The sequence below is a fragment of the Protopterus annectens genome, chromosome 5.part0, assembly GCF_019279795.1.
Source record: "Protopterus annectens isolate FY-2018-M chromosome 5.part0, PAN1.0, whole genome shotgun sequence".
Lineage (NCBI taxonomy): Eukaryota > Metazoa > Chordata > Ceratodontiformes > Protopteridae > Protopterus > Protopterus annectens.
This window is the reverse complement of record NC_056735.1, coordinates 850336721-850358413: the sequence shown is the minus strand read 5'-3', so window position 1 is coordinate 850358413 and position 21693 is coordinate 850336721. Positions and strand designations below refer to the sequence as shown.

General features: G+C 39.0%; 1 protein-coding gene across 1 annotated transcript in view; it reads right to left on the bottom strand.

The window, feature by feature from the left end:
- Positions 1 to 21693, bottom strand: part of GPR83 (G protein-coupled receptor 83) — a 37052-nt gene that overhangs the window by 5583 nt on the left and 9776 nt on the right. Inside the window, exon 3 of the mRNA XM_044072646.1 lies at positions 19408 to 19541. Coding sequence (XP_043928581.1) covers positions 19408 to 19541 — 134 coding nt within the window. The remainder of the gene's footprint in view (positions 1 to 19407; positions 19542 to 21693) is intronic.

The window sequence follows — 21693 nt, the reverse complement described above, 5'->3', positions numbered from 1 at the left end:
CCATGCATGTCAGTCTAAACACCCTCTGGCAGATGCTCCTACCCATTACAACAAAATAATGTATTCATGTTTATTGAGAGTTTTCAGAGTTATTTGTTTATTCCTGTTAATAGGTGTCTGGAGCATTAATGGCATATATTGTTATAAGCAGACCTAAAATGTTCCTGCCTGTACTTACTACTGACACAGAGTTGTGTTTTCTGTTTTGTTCTTCATAGGTTACATATAGTAGGCTAGAAATCAGGTCAGTTGCCACTTCTCCATATTCATAGCATGTCTACTAAGTCCTGCAGCCTTGTGGTTGACCTTCATGTTCTTCAAATGCTGTCTATTAGAGCCACTGTAGGCAACTATGGCAGCATATGACTTTTCTAGTCTTCTTCCAAACACATGTTGTTTCAGTTTCTGTTGTAGAAGCATTTTCAGCATTAAATATTGCATACCTATAAATTAAACTACACTTCTGGTTAAGTAAATATACCAGTAATATCAACTCAGCACTATTCATCCTTAAATGTCTTGATTTTGTACAGCCTTTATAACATTCCTACTTGCTATTTGCACCTTTTCTATATATTGTATAACTTCTATCTTGTTCTTTGTAGCTTATACCTGGTTCATAGTTCAAAAGGCTTTTTGTTCCAGTCCACTTCCATAATAATAAAATTAAAAAATGCCCTCTGCTATCTACTGTATTTCCCACAGACTACCAGGGATACTAATGGGACTGAGTATAACCTGGCTAGCCTACATTTCCCCACAGCATGGAAGGTAAGTTGCGTCACCTTTCAGTTCCTAACTCTCCTGGTTGGCATTCAGAATTGCAAGCCATTATTCATACCTAGTCATTTACAGCACAGACAGATGACATATATCTGTGCCGTTTGTCTGGCCTGCCTGACACCTGTATTAAGACAAGAGTATATTAGTCAGGAAGGCAGAATTCTTGTGTATCCTGTCAGAGTATACTTGTCCTTACACTTCCCTGTATTCCTGAAATGAGTATACTCATCACTGTTTTCAAACTCTAATTCCTGAAGTCTAGGTAAAGGTACAAACATAAAACTGAGGCAGACTTAGTCATCCTGCAGGAAAGTTTTTCTCAAATAAATAACCGGTGTCAAAATCATGGTCTGAACTAAATGCCAAAAATGCATTATTGTATTATTTTTGAAGTCATCTACCCCAGAGATCTACCACATTGACAATACACTCCTAAGACTTGACCCAGTTGTTCAGGATGGGAACTTTTGTCTAGGAATCTACACCTTTTATGCAACATCAACAGAATAGTTTGGAGGGACAAGTAGATTTTGTAAAGGATACTGCTACTGTAGAATGGCTCCCCATCTACATAAAACAAAGTTTATCCCTATACATTTTCAAGCAATACTTATATCTATGAATGGAAAGCAAAAAATTTCCCCAGGACGCCCCTATAGTATTAATTGACAGAGTCAGCTCCTAAATGCTTTATCCCATGTATGGGTCCCCTCAAATTATATATGGAATGATCCCAGTTATTCTCATTGGGGGTAATATATAATTATCAAACATGGGATGGGTAAGGCCAATTTGTAACAAAATGGGAAAGGTTATTTTGAGCACATACAAAAAAGGAAATTGGCTAGGCTTAAAATGGCCTGCAAGGGCAGCTAGCCTTGTTCTTAGCAATGAACCTATGAACCTATAAGGTCACCTACAAACCTGCATGACTTTCCAAGCATGTCAGTCAGACAGTCAGCATGGGATGTGCAGAGAAGGAGTAATTAAGGAATGCTTGAAAAAAAGATATTAAAAACATGATATATTTCTAACCTTATAATAATAATAATAATGCAAAAATAGACCGCGGTTCTGTCTTGTTGGGCTGGGGGTGGTGTATTCAAGCAGTAGCTGTTAGTAAAATTATAATAAAAATTTAGAGTAATGTGAAGACATTCTGAGATATAAATGCTGTTTTAGTAAAGCAGTTATGACTTTTACATTTATTTTCATATCTGCATTAATTTCATAAAAAAATGTGTGCCCTACAGGTGAACAAATGGTGCCATCTTATACAAAATATTAAGGTACACAATGTTGCCACTGATACCTGCCATCATACTTAAAGTGCTTTGAAAAGTAATATTGTTTTGAAATATTGTGAAATTATGATATGCATAATTTGCATAGATTTAGCAAAATCACAAATAGCACTATGCTATCTCCTCTTGCCATACATCATTGGAAAGCTCTTAAATATGTGAACATTTCCCTCACTGTTATCTTGGAGCTATCTTGTACATTTACAGAGATGTAACCCTTTTTGGCAATAACATTAGTATTTTTGGAGAAGAAAATATGAGGCCAGATTCATAAAGGTTACCACAAAGTGTGCACTATGTATACATTTTAGTGTGACCTTTCTGAGTGAATAGACAGCATAAGCATTGGGTAGGATGTTCTTGAATTTAGAAAGTATACTCAAAGTATAGAATTTGTGGTAATCTTTATGAATCCAGCCTATAGTTTTTCTTTCTTAAATCTTCAATATAAAGTCAGCATCTACAGACAGACCTTTCTACTAACACTGGGCTATACCGCATTGTCTACCAAATAGCTATCATATTTCACATTTTTTGTAATTTATATCATTCATCAGACATTATAATTCTAATAAAAGTATGTTTTCAGAATATGATTTTGAAGAAAAGTTCTCAAGAATTAAGTGGTTTACCAAACAGAGGTGTTAATTAGGCTCTTGCTGTTCAGGATTAAATGATTTAATGGCCCTTGGATGTGCAGGGCCAGATCTGTTGCACTCAGGTACAGAACTACTATGGTTTTGGTGCCAATAGCCATTAAATTTCCATCAAATGTACATTAGCTGAAATGAGCAGTACTTCCAAAGAAATCATCTCACATCATAGCTGTTTATATTTCTTTATTTTTTTTTTCGTTATAAGGTAAACAGCAGTTCAGAATGCAGACATTATTTTCTGATGCCCTAGCAAATAAATAAGAATTTTCTAGCCAGAAATGTCAAATGTGGCTATCTATCACTCAGCTCATAAAGTTATTTATGAGACAGTAGACATCCAGTATTCCTGGTGGGATCGTGCATATGTCATTCCCTTATCACAGGCTTATAAGAAGAAAAGCATGAGAAAGGAAGATATTGCCTGAATACAAGGCGTGGATTACTGGAATACCATCATAATCCCTCTGTATCTGAAACTTGATTTTGAAAGTAATTGAAGAAACTAATAAAGAGCAAGCAATTTATCCATGATTACCTCAAATGTATACTTTTACTCCTGTATCACTGTAATGGAGTGCAGTAGCACTGATAGTGCTTTCCAGAGGTTGGTGGCTTTATGGTTAAGGTTTCTACCTTATCTGTTCAGTGCTGAAATGTTGCCTTGGTTACTGTTTGTAATGAGTTTGCATGTTCTCACCAGTCTGTGTACACTTCCTCTTTCACACCATGGTCTCACCCCCAAAGCATTTCAGTTGGATGACTACTCCATACCTCTTGACCTCTTAGCACAATAAATCTGGACAAAGCCATAATACGGGAAAAGGCCTCAAAATAGAGTCAGATTTTAAATATTGCTCTTAATAAATGTAGAAAGTTGCTAGAATAACATCTGTTTTGTTTTGTATGCATTTTCTGAAGAATATAAAGTCTGAAACTCAAATGGATGTCATTAATTATTGGCTTTAATCCCCAATGATTTGCTAAAAAAAAAAACACAAATTTTAGGAGAACAGACCAAAAATTTGAGGGAAAAATCTGGACATTATGTGAAAATCTGGACAGTTGAGAGGTATAGGCTACTCTCATTTGACAAAATAAATTCCATTGTTTATTATCCTTGTGGCACAGTTCTTAATTGAAAATGATCTGAAAAGATTAGTTTATTTATACTAATAATCAAATAAGTAAATAAAATATAATCACTGAGTTTATAGAGTTGCAGAGGTCAAATCTGTATTTGCTGAATTACCATCTTGGTAAATTCAGATACTATATGTGCTCAAAGGTCTTATTCACCCTTTATACTTAGATGTAAAGTTTAGTATAGTAATGAAGATAACTGACAAATCCTTGTATATAGGAAATCAGTTTATGATTCTTTCCTATCAGGACAGCATGGTCATTTAATAAATGCAAACTGACCTATGTTATAAAATATGTGTAGCATTGGAATATGGAGGTACGCCACATTATTTATTGTACCTCCTCCCAAATATATATGCAAGTGTGTGTATCTATATAGACAGATAAATATAGATATATATTCTGATCACACAGCCTGTGTGTTAGTATTTCCAGCATGGACTGTCTATTGGGATTGGAGGCACAGGTTACTAACTAAACCATTGCCCAACAGATCATCAACTACAAGACTGTTAAAAGTAATTCCGGCTTAATAAACAAGGAATTTTATAGTACTGGTCATCTCAGTACTATGCAAGAAAAATGATCATTTTTTTCTGATTTCTGCTAAATGTACCATCTCAAGAAAGCTAGGTGTTGTACAACCCTCATAATGACTCATCTGGAACCTGACATATCTCCTCAGGCACATGTAAATCCTGTTTGCCTTAACTTAGACAGCTTTGGTGGTTTCATTGATACAAAATGCTTACTAACTACCTCATCATCAATATATTACTAGACAGAAGGAAGAAACATCTGGAATATCTGTTCAGTTATCAAGATACTTTTTCCATCTCTGTGTAATTCATGTTTTATAGTTATTCAGTTTTGTGAATCATAGGTTCATAGGTGTTTACTAGGTTAACAGCCACAAGGGTCTTTTTAAGCCTAGCCACACATCCCAAATCCCTGATAAGTTCTGATACCCTTGATAAGTGTAAGCATGGACCTGGGAAATGAACCATTTACAGGTTACCTGTGTCCATTAGAGACATAGATGCCAAACCAGAGATGAATTTCTGGTCTCCCATCCAATTGTCCAAGTTGCACTTGAATTGGGTTAGGGAGGAACTCTGCTTCACATGGATGGGGAGCCTGTTCCATAAACGGGATAGTCTCTGGGATACATATCTATATCTCCAGCGCATCCTATTTATATCACAGGCAAGGTTTACATCTTTAGAATGGAAAATTCTGGTGCTGTTTGCTTTGTGGATATGCAGGAGGTCCATCAGAGTGGGGTCTGATAATGCCCTGTATGCCAGGCATAGATCTCCCCAAAAAAGCCTGTAGGAGACAGAATAGAGGGATAAGGCCTTGAGGCGGTCTGCATAGGACATATTACTCACACCCTGTATTCTTTTAGTGAGGAACCTCTGTGGACATTTGAATTGTTAGATATGCCTGGTTAGGTACATACCAAAGGGGGCATTGTACTCAATGATAGGTCTGATGAATGTTGAATACAGTGGAACAATTACTTCTTTGGACTTAGATGCCATACCTTTGTCTATAATTTACACAACATAAAATGATTTCCTCAGCACTGCAGACACATGATGATCAAAGGCTAGATTACTATCTATGTGTGTCCCTAAGTCCCTGACTACTGGGTCAGCTCTAAGGATGTGTTGTCAATATGACAGTTACGAGAGATGGATGACTTCCCAAAGGATACTATTACCTTATTATCTTACTTCTTCTACTGTTTGAAGCCCAGTGACAGCCTGAGATTAAATATTTATTTTATCTGCCTTTCATCAATCTGTCCTTAATTTGATAATCAGAAAAATCACATACTGCAAATGTCTGCTTATAGAAAAAATGCAGAAGTCATGTGTCTACCTGGTTTCCAAAGGCCCATGCTATAGTTAGAACCCCCTGCCATAATACTAAAATTTGTTGCTAACAAAAATTCCAAGTTGCATACATAATATGTATGCTAGCAGTTATAAAGGTATTCACTTGAGAGACTTGGCTGTTTTATTTAACATGTATCAATCCAAAGAATGGACTGGCTGACCAATAAGTTTTCTGAATAGCAAAACACTGCTATATACCTGCCAAGTACACACCTCCCCAAATAGGAAAGTGTGTGAATAATGAGTACCAGATGGGGTTTTGTACCCAGCTGTATATTAGCTAAACTACAGTAAACTGTCAATTAACCAGAACTCAAGCAACCGGCAAAAATATTGAAGAAATACAGTACAATTTTCATGGGTTGCACTTTCTGCACCCCCCCCCCCACACACACACACACAGAAACATACCTTAGGTTTTTAGAGATTTAGACTTTTAAAAAGGAAGATAGGAATAAATTCCCTCTCTCCCCAACCTGAGAACAAGTAAAAAAAAAAAATAGTATAGAGTACAGTGTTAGTCAGGCCTATTTTTAATACTAATTCTCAAGCAACCAGAAACTACAGTTATCTGGCATCTACCAATCACCATGGGTGCAGGATAACTGAGAGTTTACTGTATAGTTTTTTATAAAGCCAGTAACTATAAATAGTTACTGACATTGGAATGGTCATCTCCTGCTTGAGAAAGCTCTAATTTTACTTAATCTGTTGAAGCCGATTTATGACAGCTTGTCTTGAATCCTCTCATCTTTTCCTGGAGTTGCAGATTTAATCAACTCTTTGAACACCTTATTAATTATTTTGGTTATCTGTGTGCCTGTTTGTTTGTGTTTAAACTCAGCTTTAGATATTGTTAAACTTATTGTCCATTATAAATAGTTCGAGTTCATCCAAGATAAAGTAAATATGCCTTGTGTCTTTTATCTTTTCAATAACATATTTCACATTCATAGGTTCATAGATGTATACTAGGCTAATAACCACTAGGGCCTTTATAAGCTTAGTCAGGCAAACCAACTGTGTCCCTTTATATCTTGAGCATTTATAGTAGGTTGAGGTATGTTAGTTAGGAAGTTGCTAGAAATTATATGGAGGGAGGTACATTAGATTGGACATAGTTTACTATCTCCCTCTGTCCAACAGAGATGTAGGGTACAGACTCGGGGTGAGTTTGCAATTTCCCATCCATTGGTCCAGATTACTCTTGAAAAGAGTTAGGGAGGGACTCTGCTTCACATGGATGGGGAGCTTATTCCAGAGAATGGGGATCCAATGCGACACATATCTATTTCACCAGCATGTCCTATTTATGTCGCAAGCAAAATGAAGATCCTTAGATTGAGTAGCTCTAATGCATTTCATTTGCATAAGTGCAAAGGGTCCATAACAGCTGGATCCAAGAATTCCTTGAATGCCACGAATAGATCACCTCTCAGCAATCTGTACAAGACTGAATACAGAGACAGGGCTTTAAGGTGATTCATACAGGGAAATGTGTTTATGTCCTAGATTCCCTTGATAAGGAATATTTGAGGGTATTCCAACTGATGCATATGTTTGGTCAGGTACATGCCGAACAGGGCATTATGCTCAATTATGAGTCTAAAGACAGCCAAATGAAGTGGCACTATGACATTCTTGGCTCTGGATGCCATGCCCTTACTTATAAGTTGGAAGACACAGAATGATTTTCTTACTAATTTGGCCACATGTTGATCAAAAGGTGAATTACTATCTACATATGTTCCCAGACCCCTGCCTACTGATTGTTAGGGGTGTCTTATCAATGGCATAATTTACCTTTGTGGCTGATTTTGCTAAGGTTACTAGAATGGCTTTCTTTTCATTGAGTTTTAAGCCATGACATTTGTCTATGTTAGATCCTCTTGTAAGATGTTTGTGTCTTGGAAAAAATCTATGATAGCTGCAAATTTGCAGTCATCTGTGAACTTGGTCAGCCAAAGGCCCCTGACATTAGCCTTGACCTTTGAAAAGTATATTTCAAAAAGGAGCAGATCAAGCATGGATCGCTGAGGTGAATTTCTCAACAATACCCAAGAGTGGTATCATATCAAATGCCTTAACCAGGTCCAGGTAGGTTGTATGCAACATTTTACCCTCACCCACTGCTTTTGTGACTTTCTCAAAGAAGTCCACCAGGATTAGTAGGCATGATCTTTCCTTGACAAAGCAAAACTAGGTTGAGTCCAGTGTCTGAAAATTACCTGTGTCTTTGTTGATCATTTCAATGATAACTTGTTCCATGGCTTTGAATATAAGACTTTTCAAACTAATGACTCTGTAGTCTCTGGGGCCAGTTGATGGACCACCCTTGTGGAGAGGAATAACTAACTGTTCTGATACTCTATGCACATAGTACAAAGCCTGTTTTGAGATTATAGTTAAAAAGTGACTCAAGTGGTCCTGATAGGTCATGTTTGAGGCTGTTTAAGAGGCATCCTGGGATTCTATCGAGGCCCACTGAGGCTGTTGTTGGCTTTAACGAGAGCCACCAGTACCTGCAGCCTTCTCATTGCTGTGTGTGTGGGGGGGGTATGCTAGTTGGTATTTTATGGAGGGGGAGGAAGGTGAATGGGGTAGTAAAGCCTGAACTGAATTTGTTGGCCAGCAGGTTCATGACATAATTCTGCTCATTGAAAGTCGCACCGTTGACCACCAGTGTGACAAACTGCTATGTGCTTCCTTTGAGATTTTGACCACAGCTGTAGAAGGTCTTATGGTTCTCTTTTGACTGGGAGACCTCATAATTGGCTTTAATGGACTTAATTAGTCCTCTTAGTTTCCTGTTCAATTAAACGGTAGAGCTCTTATCTTTATGAGAGTTGCTCCTTCTGATTTTAGCCATGACTTTTCCCTTTTGTTTTTTTAACCTGCGAAGGTTAGGATTCCACAGTGTGGCTTATTTTTAGGTTTGTTTTTGGGCTTACATCTGGCAGATACAACAGCCTCTATATAGCCATTTACATGGTTGTATTTGGTCCTGTGAACAATTCCAAATAAGTTACTGTGAGATCAGGGTTAGGAGGGACATTGAATTCTGACAAACTATCACTTAAAAGGTGATAATTTACTTTGGAATAGTTCCTAACTGTTATTTTATTTTTCACTTCAAGGATTACTGAAAAGCTAGATTCATAATTCATTATGTTAGCATTTCAGTGTATACCATGATCATAGGAAGTTCATAGGTTATTACTAGGTTAGCAACCACAGGGGCTGTTTAAGCCTAGCCATGCTTCCCAAAAGCTAAAAGAAGCCGTTGCACCTTACGTCTCTAAGATAAGCAATTTAACTGTTAAATCAATCCCCAACCCTTGATATTAATGCAACTGCATATTCTGTTAATTGTCTCACTCTTTCCATATGACTGGACCGGGTTTTTAGAACAGACCGCCTACCTGATTAGCAAACAATATTGAATAAATAAAATATGTATATTTTCTCACTGTGCTGGTCTAATCTGGTATTGAGGGCAATGGAATAGTAAAACCACATTTCCTTTGGTTTTTTTTTTTTATTATTATTAATTTAATTACTGTTCTCTGGTTCAGAATGAAACAGAAGATGATCAGCTTTAATAATTGGCTTAGTTTCTGGTGTCATTCAAAGGGGTGCAATATTTGTTAGCGTAAGAGGACATGGTCAACAGACCACATTGATTTAACAAGGATGGTCTCCAACTGTCCCCACTAGACTTCCGCATATTGACTAAAACATTGTCCTCTCCCATAGTGCCTTTTTTAGGCAATGCCAAATTGACAAGCCTTCCAACTTAGCAATATCAACCCAAGGGAATCTAAAGGTATTACTGCTCAATGCTAGGAACCTAAACAATAAACTCTACCCCCTCCAAGCTTTTCTCACCTTGGAGAATGCAGACATAGGTGCAGTTATGGAGACATGGCAGTCCAGGGATACAATGCCTTCCACAGATTTAGCCCAGCTACTGCATAGGCAGGGACTATAGGTGGGAATGTCTCAATCTACATCAAATATAAGCATATCTTTAGGTTAGTCAAACAGGATGAGACACTTGAGCTTCTCATGTCCAAATTACCAAGTCCCATATCATATCTTTGCAAACTATAGGTCATCCTCTATGAACCACGAAACCCATATCTCATACTTCAGCCTACTGAAGACACTTACCATTCCACCCAATGCCATATTCATGGGGACTGTAAATACCCCTCTATAAACTGAGAATCCTACATCACCCCAAACTTGCAGGCCCAGAGATTCCATGACTTTGTAAACACAAACACCCTAGAACATTTAGTCCATTTGTCCACTAGGAGTGCAGGCATACTGGTTCTGATATTAACAAATATGGGAGAATGCCCCCGCCCCAGAGTAATGCTCTCTCTGGTAAAGTCAGACCATAAAGCTGTTTCTTTGAGTTAGAAACTGGTCTAAGGCAAACTACCTATTATTATGCAATTAGATAACAGATATTGAAGCCCCTCCATACCTGTAGAGCACAGTTGCCTTTGCAAATTTGTATACAGAAGCCCTGTAAAATCATGTTAATAGATGCATATAGACTGCTAGAAATAAGCCCAAAACAAACTCAAAAAACAAAACAAACCACCTACATATAATCTAAACATTAACAGAATGTACAACATAAAGAAAAATGCCATAGCTAAAATTACACAGTGCAATGCCCAGCAGGCTAAAAACTCTCATCAGGCTGAACAGATAGCTGCCAAGGATATTCACAAGGTTTCCTTTAGCTATGTCCAAAGCCTCAAAGGCAGTATACAATAGTGCACAGAACTGATTGTTAATGGATCCATTTACAAGGCGCTGAAAGATATAGCAAATCTGTTTGCTAACAAATACAGCTCCAATTTTATTCCCACTCCCCTGCCTCCCAACATGTAATACCATAAAACATACCCCCAACTATCACTAGGGAGCAGGTCCTAAATGTACTTTCTGATGCTAAGAACACAGCATCAGTGGTCCCTGATAATATCTCAGAATACTTCCTAAATTGTTTGAAATGTGCCCTATCTGGAACTTCAGCATTGTCCACAAACTCATGGAATGAGGTATTAATCCCTATGTTTCTCACTAGATAGCCAGATGGCTCTCAGAGAAGACCCAGGAAGTTAGGATAGGGGAGACCACCTCCACAAAAATGCCTGTCAATAGTGGAGTCCCTCAAAGCTCTCTGCTGTGCTTGATCCTTTTTGGCATTTACTTCTTGAAATTCAAAGCCAATGTCAAAGGTCTCTGGATGACCAGGTTTGCAGATGTCTACAAACTTGGACCAGTCATAGAATCCCATAAAATAAACTCACATCCTACAAAAAGGACTGACACAGACAAATGACTGGTGCCAAAACGACAACTTAAAACTGAATGACAAGAAATGCATAATAATAACTTTTGGGAAGTCACCCACTCTAGGAAACTACCTCATTGATAGGTTGACCTAATAGTCAGGAACTTGGGGACATTCAACCAACATGTGTCTAGTGTAGTAAGGAAATCATTCTATGTTTCTCAGCTTATAAGCATGGACATGACATCTAGGTCAAAGGAGGTCATCTTTCCTCTGTTTTTGACCCTCATCAGACCCATCACTGAGTACAACGCCCCTTCAGCATGTACCTGACCAGGCAAATGCAGAAATTGGAACATCCACAGAGGCTCCTCATAAAAAGAATACAGGGTGTAAACATGTCCTATGCAGCTTTCCTTCTAGCATCATCTCTGTACTCAGTTTCCTTCAGACTCTTGACAGGCAGTCTGTGCTTCTGGCATACAAGGCATCCTCAGATACTGCTCTGATAGACCGTTTGCACATCCACAAAGCCAATGGCATTAGAACTACGTGATCTAGGGACTAGAACTTTGTTTCTGACATAAACAGGACATGCTGGAGGGGCAGGCATGTGTCTCAGAGAAGAGGATTCCATCCATGTGAAGCAGAATTTTTCCTTAACCCTATTCAAGTATAACCTGGACCAGCTGATGAGAAATCAAAAATTCATCCCTGGTCAAGCACTTATGGCTCTAAAGGACAGAAACATTTGGTAAATTATGCCCTGGCTTACATATCCCCCTTAGAATAACCGCTAAGGCTCAAAACACATGTAGGATGCATTTGAAATGCATGTCTATGCTTGTAAAGGCTCAAATGGTTGTTGGCCTAGTATACACCTATGAAACCCTCTATCTGTGAACATAGAGGCCTACAGATAAAAAATATAATAATTAAGAGTACCCAGCTCTGTGGAATAGAGGAATAAAGCCCTGACTATTAGCCAGCCAGCCTGGGACTGACTAGTGCCCCAGATGATGGATAAGTCAGTGGGTGAGTTGAGGGAAGTGGCCAATGGTGTTTCACCCATCATAGGAGAAATGAGATGAACCAGTCCTCTGCTGCTTTAACTACAAGCAAAGGCTGATGATGGACCATGATGGTGCACTGATTCACCAAAAAGTGCAATACAACTAAAGCCACATTGATTGCACAAGTGGGAGGAACCAAGTGTCACTGGGCTGCCATTAGGGTTGCACTTTACTGATATGCTAATTGGGTACCTAAGAGAATGGAGCTAGGGTAACAACAGAAAGTCCTTGTTAAATGCCTAGGTAACAGCTATTCTATGATCAGAAGCAGAGGAAAACAGAAGATCAGAATTGGAGACAATCTGAAGATTGTGAAGCATGAGAGATAAAAGTACAAAGGAAAAGTATAGTTTAAGTTACAAGATAAGCAAAAAATTGTGCAACAGGATTGTTATTCTGTTTTCCTACTTGGATAAAAACAGATACTTTACATAGCTGCACACTTCTCTTTCATAGTTACCAAAGATCTAACATATTCCAGATAAACTAAACTAAAATAATAATTAATGGGTAACAATGGTGGTACATTTGGACACTCTATTGGCTGTAAGTGAGAAATTGTGTACGAGTAAGTAGTGCAAATGAACTACTGAGGCAGGGCTAGCCACTGGCTGGTGTAAACCTTGGCTCAAGATGATTGTCACTGCTGAAGTGACAACACAACCCCACATGAAAAAATGGGAAAAGGGGTTAAGGATTGATGGAATGGTGGTACATTGCTGCAACTTTGAAGCACTTATATGAGCTAAAACAAAAGGCAGCTCTTTCAGGGTAGAGGTAGCCAACACTCAGATAATTCCTTCTCTGATCAAGGAACCCATAAGGTTACCACTCCTTCATCAATGAGTACACAAAACAATGCTCAGCTATACCAGAGCAAGCTCTAGAAGGGTGAGAATAGTAAAGTACATACTTAATATTTCAAAATGTACCCCTTTACAATCTTTCTGTTGTGATGGCACATTTGGTTAAACTTGAGGTTGCTTTATGTGCTGTCATTAATTCCACCTACAACAGCATTACGTCCTGCCAAAGCTGACATGACCTACAGCAGCATTATATCCTGGCATAGCTGATACCACCAAAGGTGGCATCACTAGTGAAAGCTAAATACAGAACTAAGAAACTTCTCAGAGGAAAAAAAAAACACAAGACAGTAGCAAAAGCATCTTAAACAGGAAAAGGAGGAGGAGGAGGATTTTTTTCTCTTGGGATGTTTAGGGATAAGAATGACAGAATTAAGGGAGCTAAGGACAGTTTCATAGTTAGGAATGACAGAGTTTGAATCCTTAGTATTACAGCAGCAATTGCAGGGCTAGGAAGCTTAATGTCATTACCCATTTACAGACAACTTACCTGTCTAGAAAAGGGAACACAGCAGTGAAGGAATATAAGAAATGGGGACAGTCATTAGGAAGGTAGCACAACAACATTCTCAGAATTATCTGCTCATAGCATGGGGATAATGATATTGCATTTTGCATCATGGGGTTCAACAAATGACTAAATATGTAGTATAATCCTCTAGGCATTGGCATCATTAAGGATTAGGGCTTTACAATTTGCAAATATGTCCTGAAAACAAGATCCCTTATGACAGTTTCTGGAGTAAGCATTTAAAGTAAGCCAGGGAGGAAGCAAAGTAATCACCCATGGATCATGCCTTTCCCCATCAAAACATAACATAGTTAGTTTGGGACAATCACATGAATGGACAGAAGGTTGCAAGAAATAAAAAAGGCAAAGACAATATGCATATGCATAAAAGAAAAGTAATAAGTCATTATAAAGCAACAAAGATATGCCCAGAGTTACAGTGAAAGCATTACTTGAATTGTAGTATGGAAGGAGAACTGATACCTTGAGATTCTAGTACTCACCAAAATATAGTATAGAGGTCTATGATTGTGCTCTAAACATTCCAGGGTATGTAATTGAGATAATGGCTATGGATGGTACCATAAAGTATGCACCCTTCGACATAATGAAAAAGATAAATGTAAAAGAAAGTGAAGCAGTTGCTCTGTGGTTCAGACTGGGAAGACTAAATTCTGGTAAGTCTGTGCATGAATTGTATACAATCTGCCTCTTCTGTGAGAGAAAAAGATAAGAATATAGTAGATGGTACTCTTAGAATAGTAATAAAATTAACACAACTTTGAAAGGGAATTTGAAAATATTGAATGCAAAATGCAACACTCTGACTTTAATCATACCGAGGAACAATATCATGTATGTGCTAAAAGAATATATTAGACATCTAGCAGATACCTTGCATAAGAAAGAGCCATCTTTAAATTGGTGTTCTCAACACGTGTTATTTGGCATCTATAAGGAAGTGTGTGCTTACCAAACAATGTGAGTCATCATCAAATTAAATATATGCCTGATCAAATCAAAATTGTAGAGTAAGAACATCAATAAAAAGGCCAGTGCTTCAGAAAAGCTCTAACAGGCATGAAAGTGGGGTGGGAGAGTAATGGTGATACAGTAAATATGTTATCACAAAGGCAGATGACAGATATGTGAAATGGTATGAAAATCTAAAAGGAAGCTATATATCCCTGTGGTTCTCAAAGAAGTGAAAGGTTTGTAACATTTAGTGGTATAAGGAAACACAGAAGGAGAAAAGCAGATAAAAAAAGAAACTAAAAAGATAAATACACAGGAAGTACAGTGCAGTCAGAAATGCAAAGATCTAAGCAAAAGGTTTGACAGTTGGTTCAATCAAAAAAGAAACAAATCGTGTATTTAAATATATGTGTATGAATGGAATTCATTTATTTATTTATTTTAGAGTTAGGTGAACTGAAACATGGAAGTGGTTTAGTGGGAAAAGATGATGAAAAACAGAGCAAGCAGGAGTTGCTGGAGAAACCCACACACAACTCACAGAGAACTTGCAAACTCCACAAAAATGGCATTCTGAAATCCTAAAATCAAAAATGAAAGCTAGACCTCTCAAGCAGTAGCACTAATCATTCGCTCATTATGCTACCTATGGCCAAAACCACTACAGTTAGCTATTTAAAGAAATTATTAGCTAAAGTCTTTAGCTAACACTGCGGTATATAAAGGCACACTGGAGGACAGTAACACATGAAATGAAAAACAAGTGACAAATATGACAGGAATAGGACTCAGTCATTGTCCATGCTGGTGTGAATGACCTGAGATGTACCTCCCTGGACTACATGAAAAGAGACATAGAGGAGCTCTCTGAGCATGTAGCCCAGGCCGGTATGACCCTGACCTTGAGTAGCATCTTACCCTCACCAAGGATGATGCCACAATATGAAGATAAGATGATCAATTTCAACAATTGGCTTAAGTATTGGTGTCATTCAAAGGGGATCCAATGCCTGTCAGCCTGGGATGACATGCGCGACAAGCCACGATAATTCGCTAGGGACAGCTTGCACCTGTCACCCCTGAGCTTTCGGATATTGGCAAAGGCTCTTGCCACCCCCATAGTGCCTTTTTTAGGCAAGGCTCAAAAGACAAACCCACCTCCATAGGTATCACAAGGGATAAGAAACTAAGAGTAATGCTACTCAATGCCAGAAGTCTAAACCTCAGGATGCACACACTCGAAACTCTTCTTAGCATGGAGAACATTGATATCTGTACAGTAACAGAAACCTGGTTCAAGGCTCCCGAGAGCACCCCAGCACTACCAGGTTATACCTCATACCATGTGTTTCGGCCCCAAAACTTGGACCGAACCACAAAAGGAGGGGGAGTATCAATATTCGTCAAAGATACCCACACCTCCAGGTTGGTGGCACAGCACGAAGCATCAGAGACTATCCATGTGCAACTAACAGTGGGTAAAACTGCCTTCCAGTTTATAGCCTGCTACAGACCACCCTCCCAAACCAAGGAACCTCACTCGGCCTTCCTGAGAACAAAATATGAAGGTGTCTCCAAACACCATTATATTGGGCGACTTCAACTGCCCAAACATAGACTGGGAGCATTACTCTAGCTCCAACACCCTAGCCCAAAGGTTCCTAGAATTTATAAACCCAAATGCTATGGAACAACTTGTTACCACTCCCACAAGAGGGGAAAACATACTGGACCTGATCATCACCAACATGGGGACTCTATGCTCCAGACCAGAAGTGTATCCCTCACTGGTAAGATCAGACCATAAACTAATCTCATTAGATATTCACATCCCGACCCCAGCCCCTGCCCAGAAAACCACAGTGAAAAACTTCTCTAAAGCAAATTTCACACTCCTCAAAACCGAGGTGGAATCCTTCAAAGCCCCCGGGCCTGTGGAAAATACGGCCCAGACCGCAGAATCCTTTATAAATGCATTCTATGAACACCTTCAGGAATGCATGGATCATACAATCCCAAATAAAACCAAGACCCAATCCTCCAAAGGCAGGCGTCCTGTCTGGTGGACCCCAGCCATAAACAAATTATACAATAGAAGGAGGAAGCTACTACATGATAGAGCAAAATCCCAAAAAGGGAAGGCATCTCTGATCAGTATTAGCAAAAAACTATGGGCACTCATAAAATCGTCTAAGGCCAGCGAGAGAAAAATTGCACAGGACACTAAGGATAATCACAAGTCTTTCTTTAGTTATGTTAGGAACCTGGTGGGAATTCCCAGATATGCTCAGAATTAGTCCAAAATGACAAAAAATACACCGAACCCACAGACATTGCCAACATCCTAGCTGACAGGTTCAGCGCAAACTTCTCCCCTCCCCACCAAAAGGGCAAATATCTATCCGAGCAGAGTGCTGCCCCCCTGACATCTCAGATGCTCAGGTAAGAGCCGCCCTCTCCAAAGCAAAAAACACAGCATCAATGGGACCAGACAGTGTCCCAGGCTGTGTCCTACATGAACTCCAAGAAGAACTAAACCCAAACATAAAACTACTGTTCAATCTCAGCCTTACTAACGGATATGTAACCAAAGAGTGGCGTACAGCAACAGTGGTCCCTCTCCACAAAGGTGGTGCCTCCAAGGATCCTGGAAACTATTGCCCCATAAGCCTGACTAGCTTGGTCTGCAAAGCTATGGAAAGGATCATCATGGACCTCATAAATAAAGATATTAGGGACCTACGGACACTGGATCCTACCCAGTTTGGCTTTGTTAAGGGCAGATCCTGCCTCTTAAACCTGGTCGATTTCTTTGAAACAGTCACTAAGGCCATTGACGAGGGGAAGGTGGTCCACACAGCCTACCTGGACCTCGCAAAAGCCTTTGATACAATACCCCACTCAGGCATTATAGATAAGCTCACCAGCTTAAATATAAACCCCTATGTCACTAGATGGGTTGCAAACTGGCTCAAGGACAGGACCCACATGGTTAGAATTGCTGGAGCCATGTCAGACACCAAACCAGTTACAAGTGGCATCCCACAAGGCTCAGTCCTGGGACCTCTCTTGTTTGGTATATATTTCTCGGAGGTACAGGCCAACATGGAAGAACTGTGGCTGACCAAGTTCGCAGATGACTGCAAACTGGGTGCCATAATCGACTCTCCAGCCGACACAAGCATCCTACTAAAGGGCCTCATAGAAACAGGCAACTGGTGCCAGAGCCATGGCCTCAAGCTAAACGCCAAAAAGTGTATAGTCATCCCCTTTGGCAAAAACAAAAGTGCCCACAAATTACCACCTAGGTGGTAATCCATTAAGTACGGAAGAAGTAATTAGGGACCTGGGGACCCAAGTTGATAGCAATCTCTCATTCGACAACCACGTGGCCAAAGTGGTTAGAAAAACATTTTATATAGCCCACCTAATCATGAAGGGATTCACATCTAGATCAGGGGAGGTCATCATGCCTCTTTACTCATCCCTCATCAGGCCCATAATTGAGTACAATGCCCCTTTTGGGATGTACCTTACCAGACACCTGCAGCAACTGAAAAGACCTCAAACGTACCTCACCAAGAGGATCAAAGGGCTCAAACAAATGCCATATGCTGCCCGGTTAAAGAAACTCCAGCTCTATTCAGTGGCATACCGCCTGCTCAGAGGCAATCTGTGCCTGACGTATAAAGCCATGTCCAACCCAGAATTAATGGACATGCTGTACCTCAGAAAATCCAAATCCCATCGAGCTATGCACTCGAGAGACTTGAACCTCAGCACTGAAATAAATAGGACATGCTGGAGGGACAGATTCATAACCCAGAGGCTCCCTTCACTCTGGAATAAAATCCCAGTCCAGGTTAGGCAGAGTCCCTCATTGACTCTCTTCATGAGGAATCTTGATGAGTGGATGGGAGATCGTAGATTTACCCCTGGTATCACTTCTGTGTCACTGTTAGACAGAGGCACAGTACACTAACCTCAAAAAAGGGCATAGCAAAATTAATTTAAAATGGGTGGCAAAAGCCAAACACACTCTGGCTAGGCTTGTAAATGCCCTAGGGAAGATAGCCTAGTACGAACCTATGAACCTAGGAAGTAAAACACACTGTGGCTCAGGGGTAAGACCTCTGCCTCACATGTGCAGGGTACAGGATTTAGTCTTGACTTCTGTTAACTATATGTGTGGAGTTTTCATGTTTTCTCCCTGGGGTTTCTTTGGGTAATTCAGTTTCTTACCATTTCTCAAGATGTACTTACTGGCTATTTAACTACACTAAATGCATATAGTGCAGAGACACGCACACACACACACACACACACACACACACATGCGCACGCTCACTCGCACACAAATGAAAACTAGTAAGCTAAATGAAAATTTGTGTCAGCAGAAGTGCTATTCAGCTTATGAAAAAGTTTCCTACAGTTTGCTCAAACTAAGTGGTTATCTGAACATTTAGAAAACAGATAAGAAAATGCTAAAGAAGCACACATTACCTGTTTAAAAGGAAAAAATAGCAAAAGGGAGTTCTGAACTGGAAAATGACAGTATAAGATAATGGCTAGTGGTTGCATCTGAAAATAGATGATAACTACCACTGTTTTGGTTTCAGTCTCACAAGAAAATGTGTACACAGTGTGTTCTTGTCACATACTTTGTTAATTTCTTGTGTTCACGATTAATACATTCTTGTCTTCCTGACATTATCATCCTCAAAAGGCAATAATATGTTTTGTTCTTCCACTGACTCATCTTGCTGCCCCAATAATTATGTCATGTTGCATAACACTTTTATTTATCAGATAATATAATATGCTCTGAATGTATACCAGCTACTATATGAACAACACAAATAAATGACTGCATACCTGTATTTGAAGGTAAATAACTTCTGGTAGATTGCATGCGGGAGTGAAAAACATGAGGCCATTATCCAGATGATAGTAACATAAATAATGCCCTTTGCTGTTGACATGCGTGGTTTCAAAGGATGCATGATAACCTGTGTGGAATAAAATGTGCATGTTAGTCTTTCAACAAAAAAGTTATATCTTGGTGATGAAGAAATTCAACAACATAATACACCTGAGAACACTAAATTTTCCACAAATCTCCATAACAGGGTGGATTATTTCATGCCAAGTTAATGTGTACTTATTTAAAGATATAAACAGCTCTGCAGCTCAAGTCAGCTACTGCTATGAAGGAATAAGATGTTTATAGATAACCATCCATAAAAGTGCTATAAATACTGTTTTTATTGTTTCTTTCATTCCTGTCTTTTACTTTCATTTATTTTTTGCTCTGTAATGTCTTGTGCCTGACACCCATATGTTGCTATTATCATGTGCTGCTTCTTCAAAATATACAAGCATCAGAACACAGGTGATTCATTTCAAAAAGCAATACAAAACAAAAAAATTGCAAAAGGAAATGAGCAGTCCAATCCACTAATCAAATCCCAGCACACATTCTAATATAATTTGTCTGAATACAGGTAGAGTTACAAAAAGGTATTTTATAAGGTAAGATATAAAGTTAGGGTTGGGGCAGGAGCAGGATGAGGGTCAGAATGCATTAATAACATTGTGCAGAAGGGTTGTACCTTACTAATACATGCTAACCCTAAACTTATTCCTGTTCCTGTCTCTGCCCCAACCCTAACCCTTTACACTACCTTACAAAAATCATTTTTGTAATACTACCTCACTGCACAAGACACTCAGACACATACCACATGCAGTAGTAGTAAAATGCATAACACTAAATCTATCCCCTTATATGACTATACTCTAATCTAACCCACAAACACTCATGCCCCCTATTGTTGAAAGTTTTGGTATACCCAAAAGTGTTGGCATTAAACTCCCAAACCCTCACTTATCTACAAGCAATTAATCTTTCATCTTCCAATGACTGAAACATTTGATGACATAAAAACATACATCTCATGCCATTCACCTTGTCAATGAAGTGCAGTTTCATAAAAATGAATGACACCTTTTAGGCCAAGTGGGACAGTGGTTAAGGTGTTTGTTTTTCCCAACCCCAAGGTGCAAGGTTTGATTCTCACCAATGGAAAGAGATTTACAGAGTGAAGATGTATATTTTGGGGAGGGTTGGCATAATGGTTAAGGTGTTTACCTTACAGATACAAGGTGCAGGGTTTGATTCTCACATGGGGTAATTGGCTAGGCTTAAATGGCCTGAAAGGACAGTTAGCCTAGTACTAACCTGTTAAATAGCAGTATTTAGCTGATCATCAATTAAGGTTAGGTGTTTCAACAACAAACCTCTTGCCTCACTAGGTACTCAAAGTTTTACTTTTTTTCCCTGAAAATATGAAATACATTTTAAAGAAAGGTTCATGTTTAACTATTCTTGCAAACCTTAGCTCCAGCAAAGCCCATCTGTCACTTGTTTGAGCATAATAATTACAACTAGTCTTCTTCATCAGCTTTCGGCTGCTCCATTAGGGGTCACCACAGCAGATCATTGGCCCGCAGAACAATTCGCAGTGGAGATTTTATGGTGTTAAGTTGCCAGCCCAGCACCCAACCTTCACAGAAGGCACACACATGAACACCTAGGGACAATTTGAGAAAGTCAATTCACCTACCGCATCTCTTTGGAATGTAGGAGGAAACCAGAGCACCCAAAGGAAACCCACATGACCACAGGGAGGACATACAGACTCTGCACAGAAGGCCATAATAATGACAACTAACAGACACTGTGAAATGGTGCATTTATGGCCAAGATAATAGGAAGGAGAATGATGTGCCAACATTGTAATTTATATTTATTATTATTTTATATTTATTCTGTTATTTGCTATCAACAAATCAGAATGGAATGTTTTAAATAAAAGAGTATCAAACACTTTGATGGAGCAAATGGTAATACAAAGCAACAATAAATTATTCTAGTTTTCATACATTTAAACGTCATGCAGCATTACATCAAAATCCACTACTGCTACTAGACTCTTTCACACCTTCTCCACTGTTGGTGGAACTAAATGCATTACTCGGTAAACCAGTTTTAAAAACTATGAATTTTAGAACAAGTGCCTGTATTTTTTAAGAACTCCATCCAAAAACCTGTCTCTAAGTCATGTCTGAATTCCTTAACATGAATTAGGCTTTTATCAT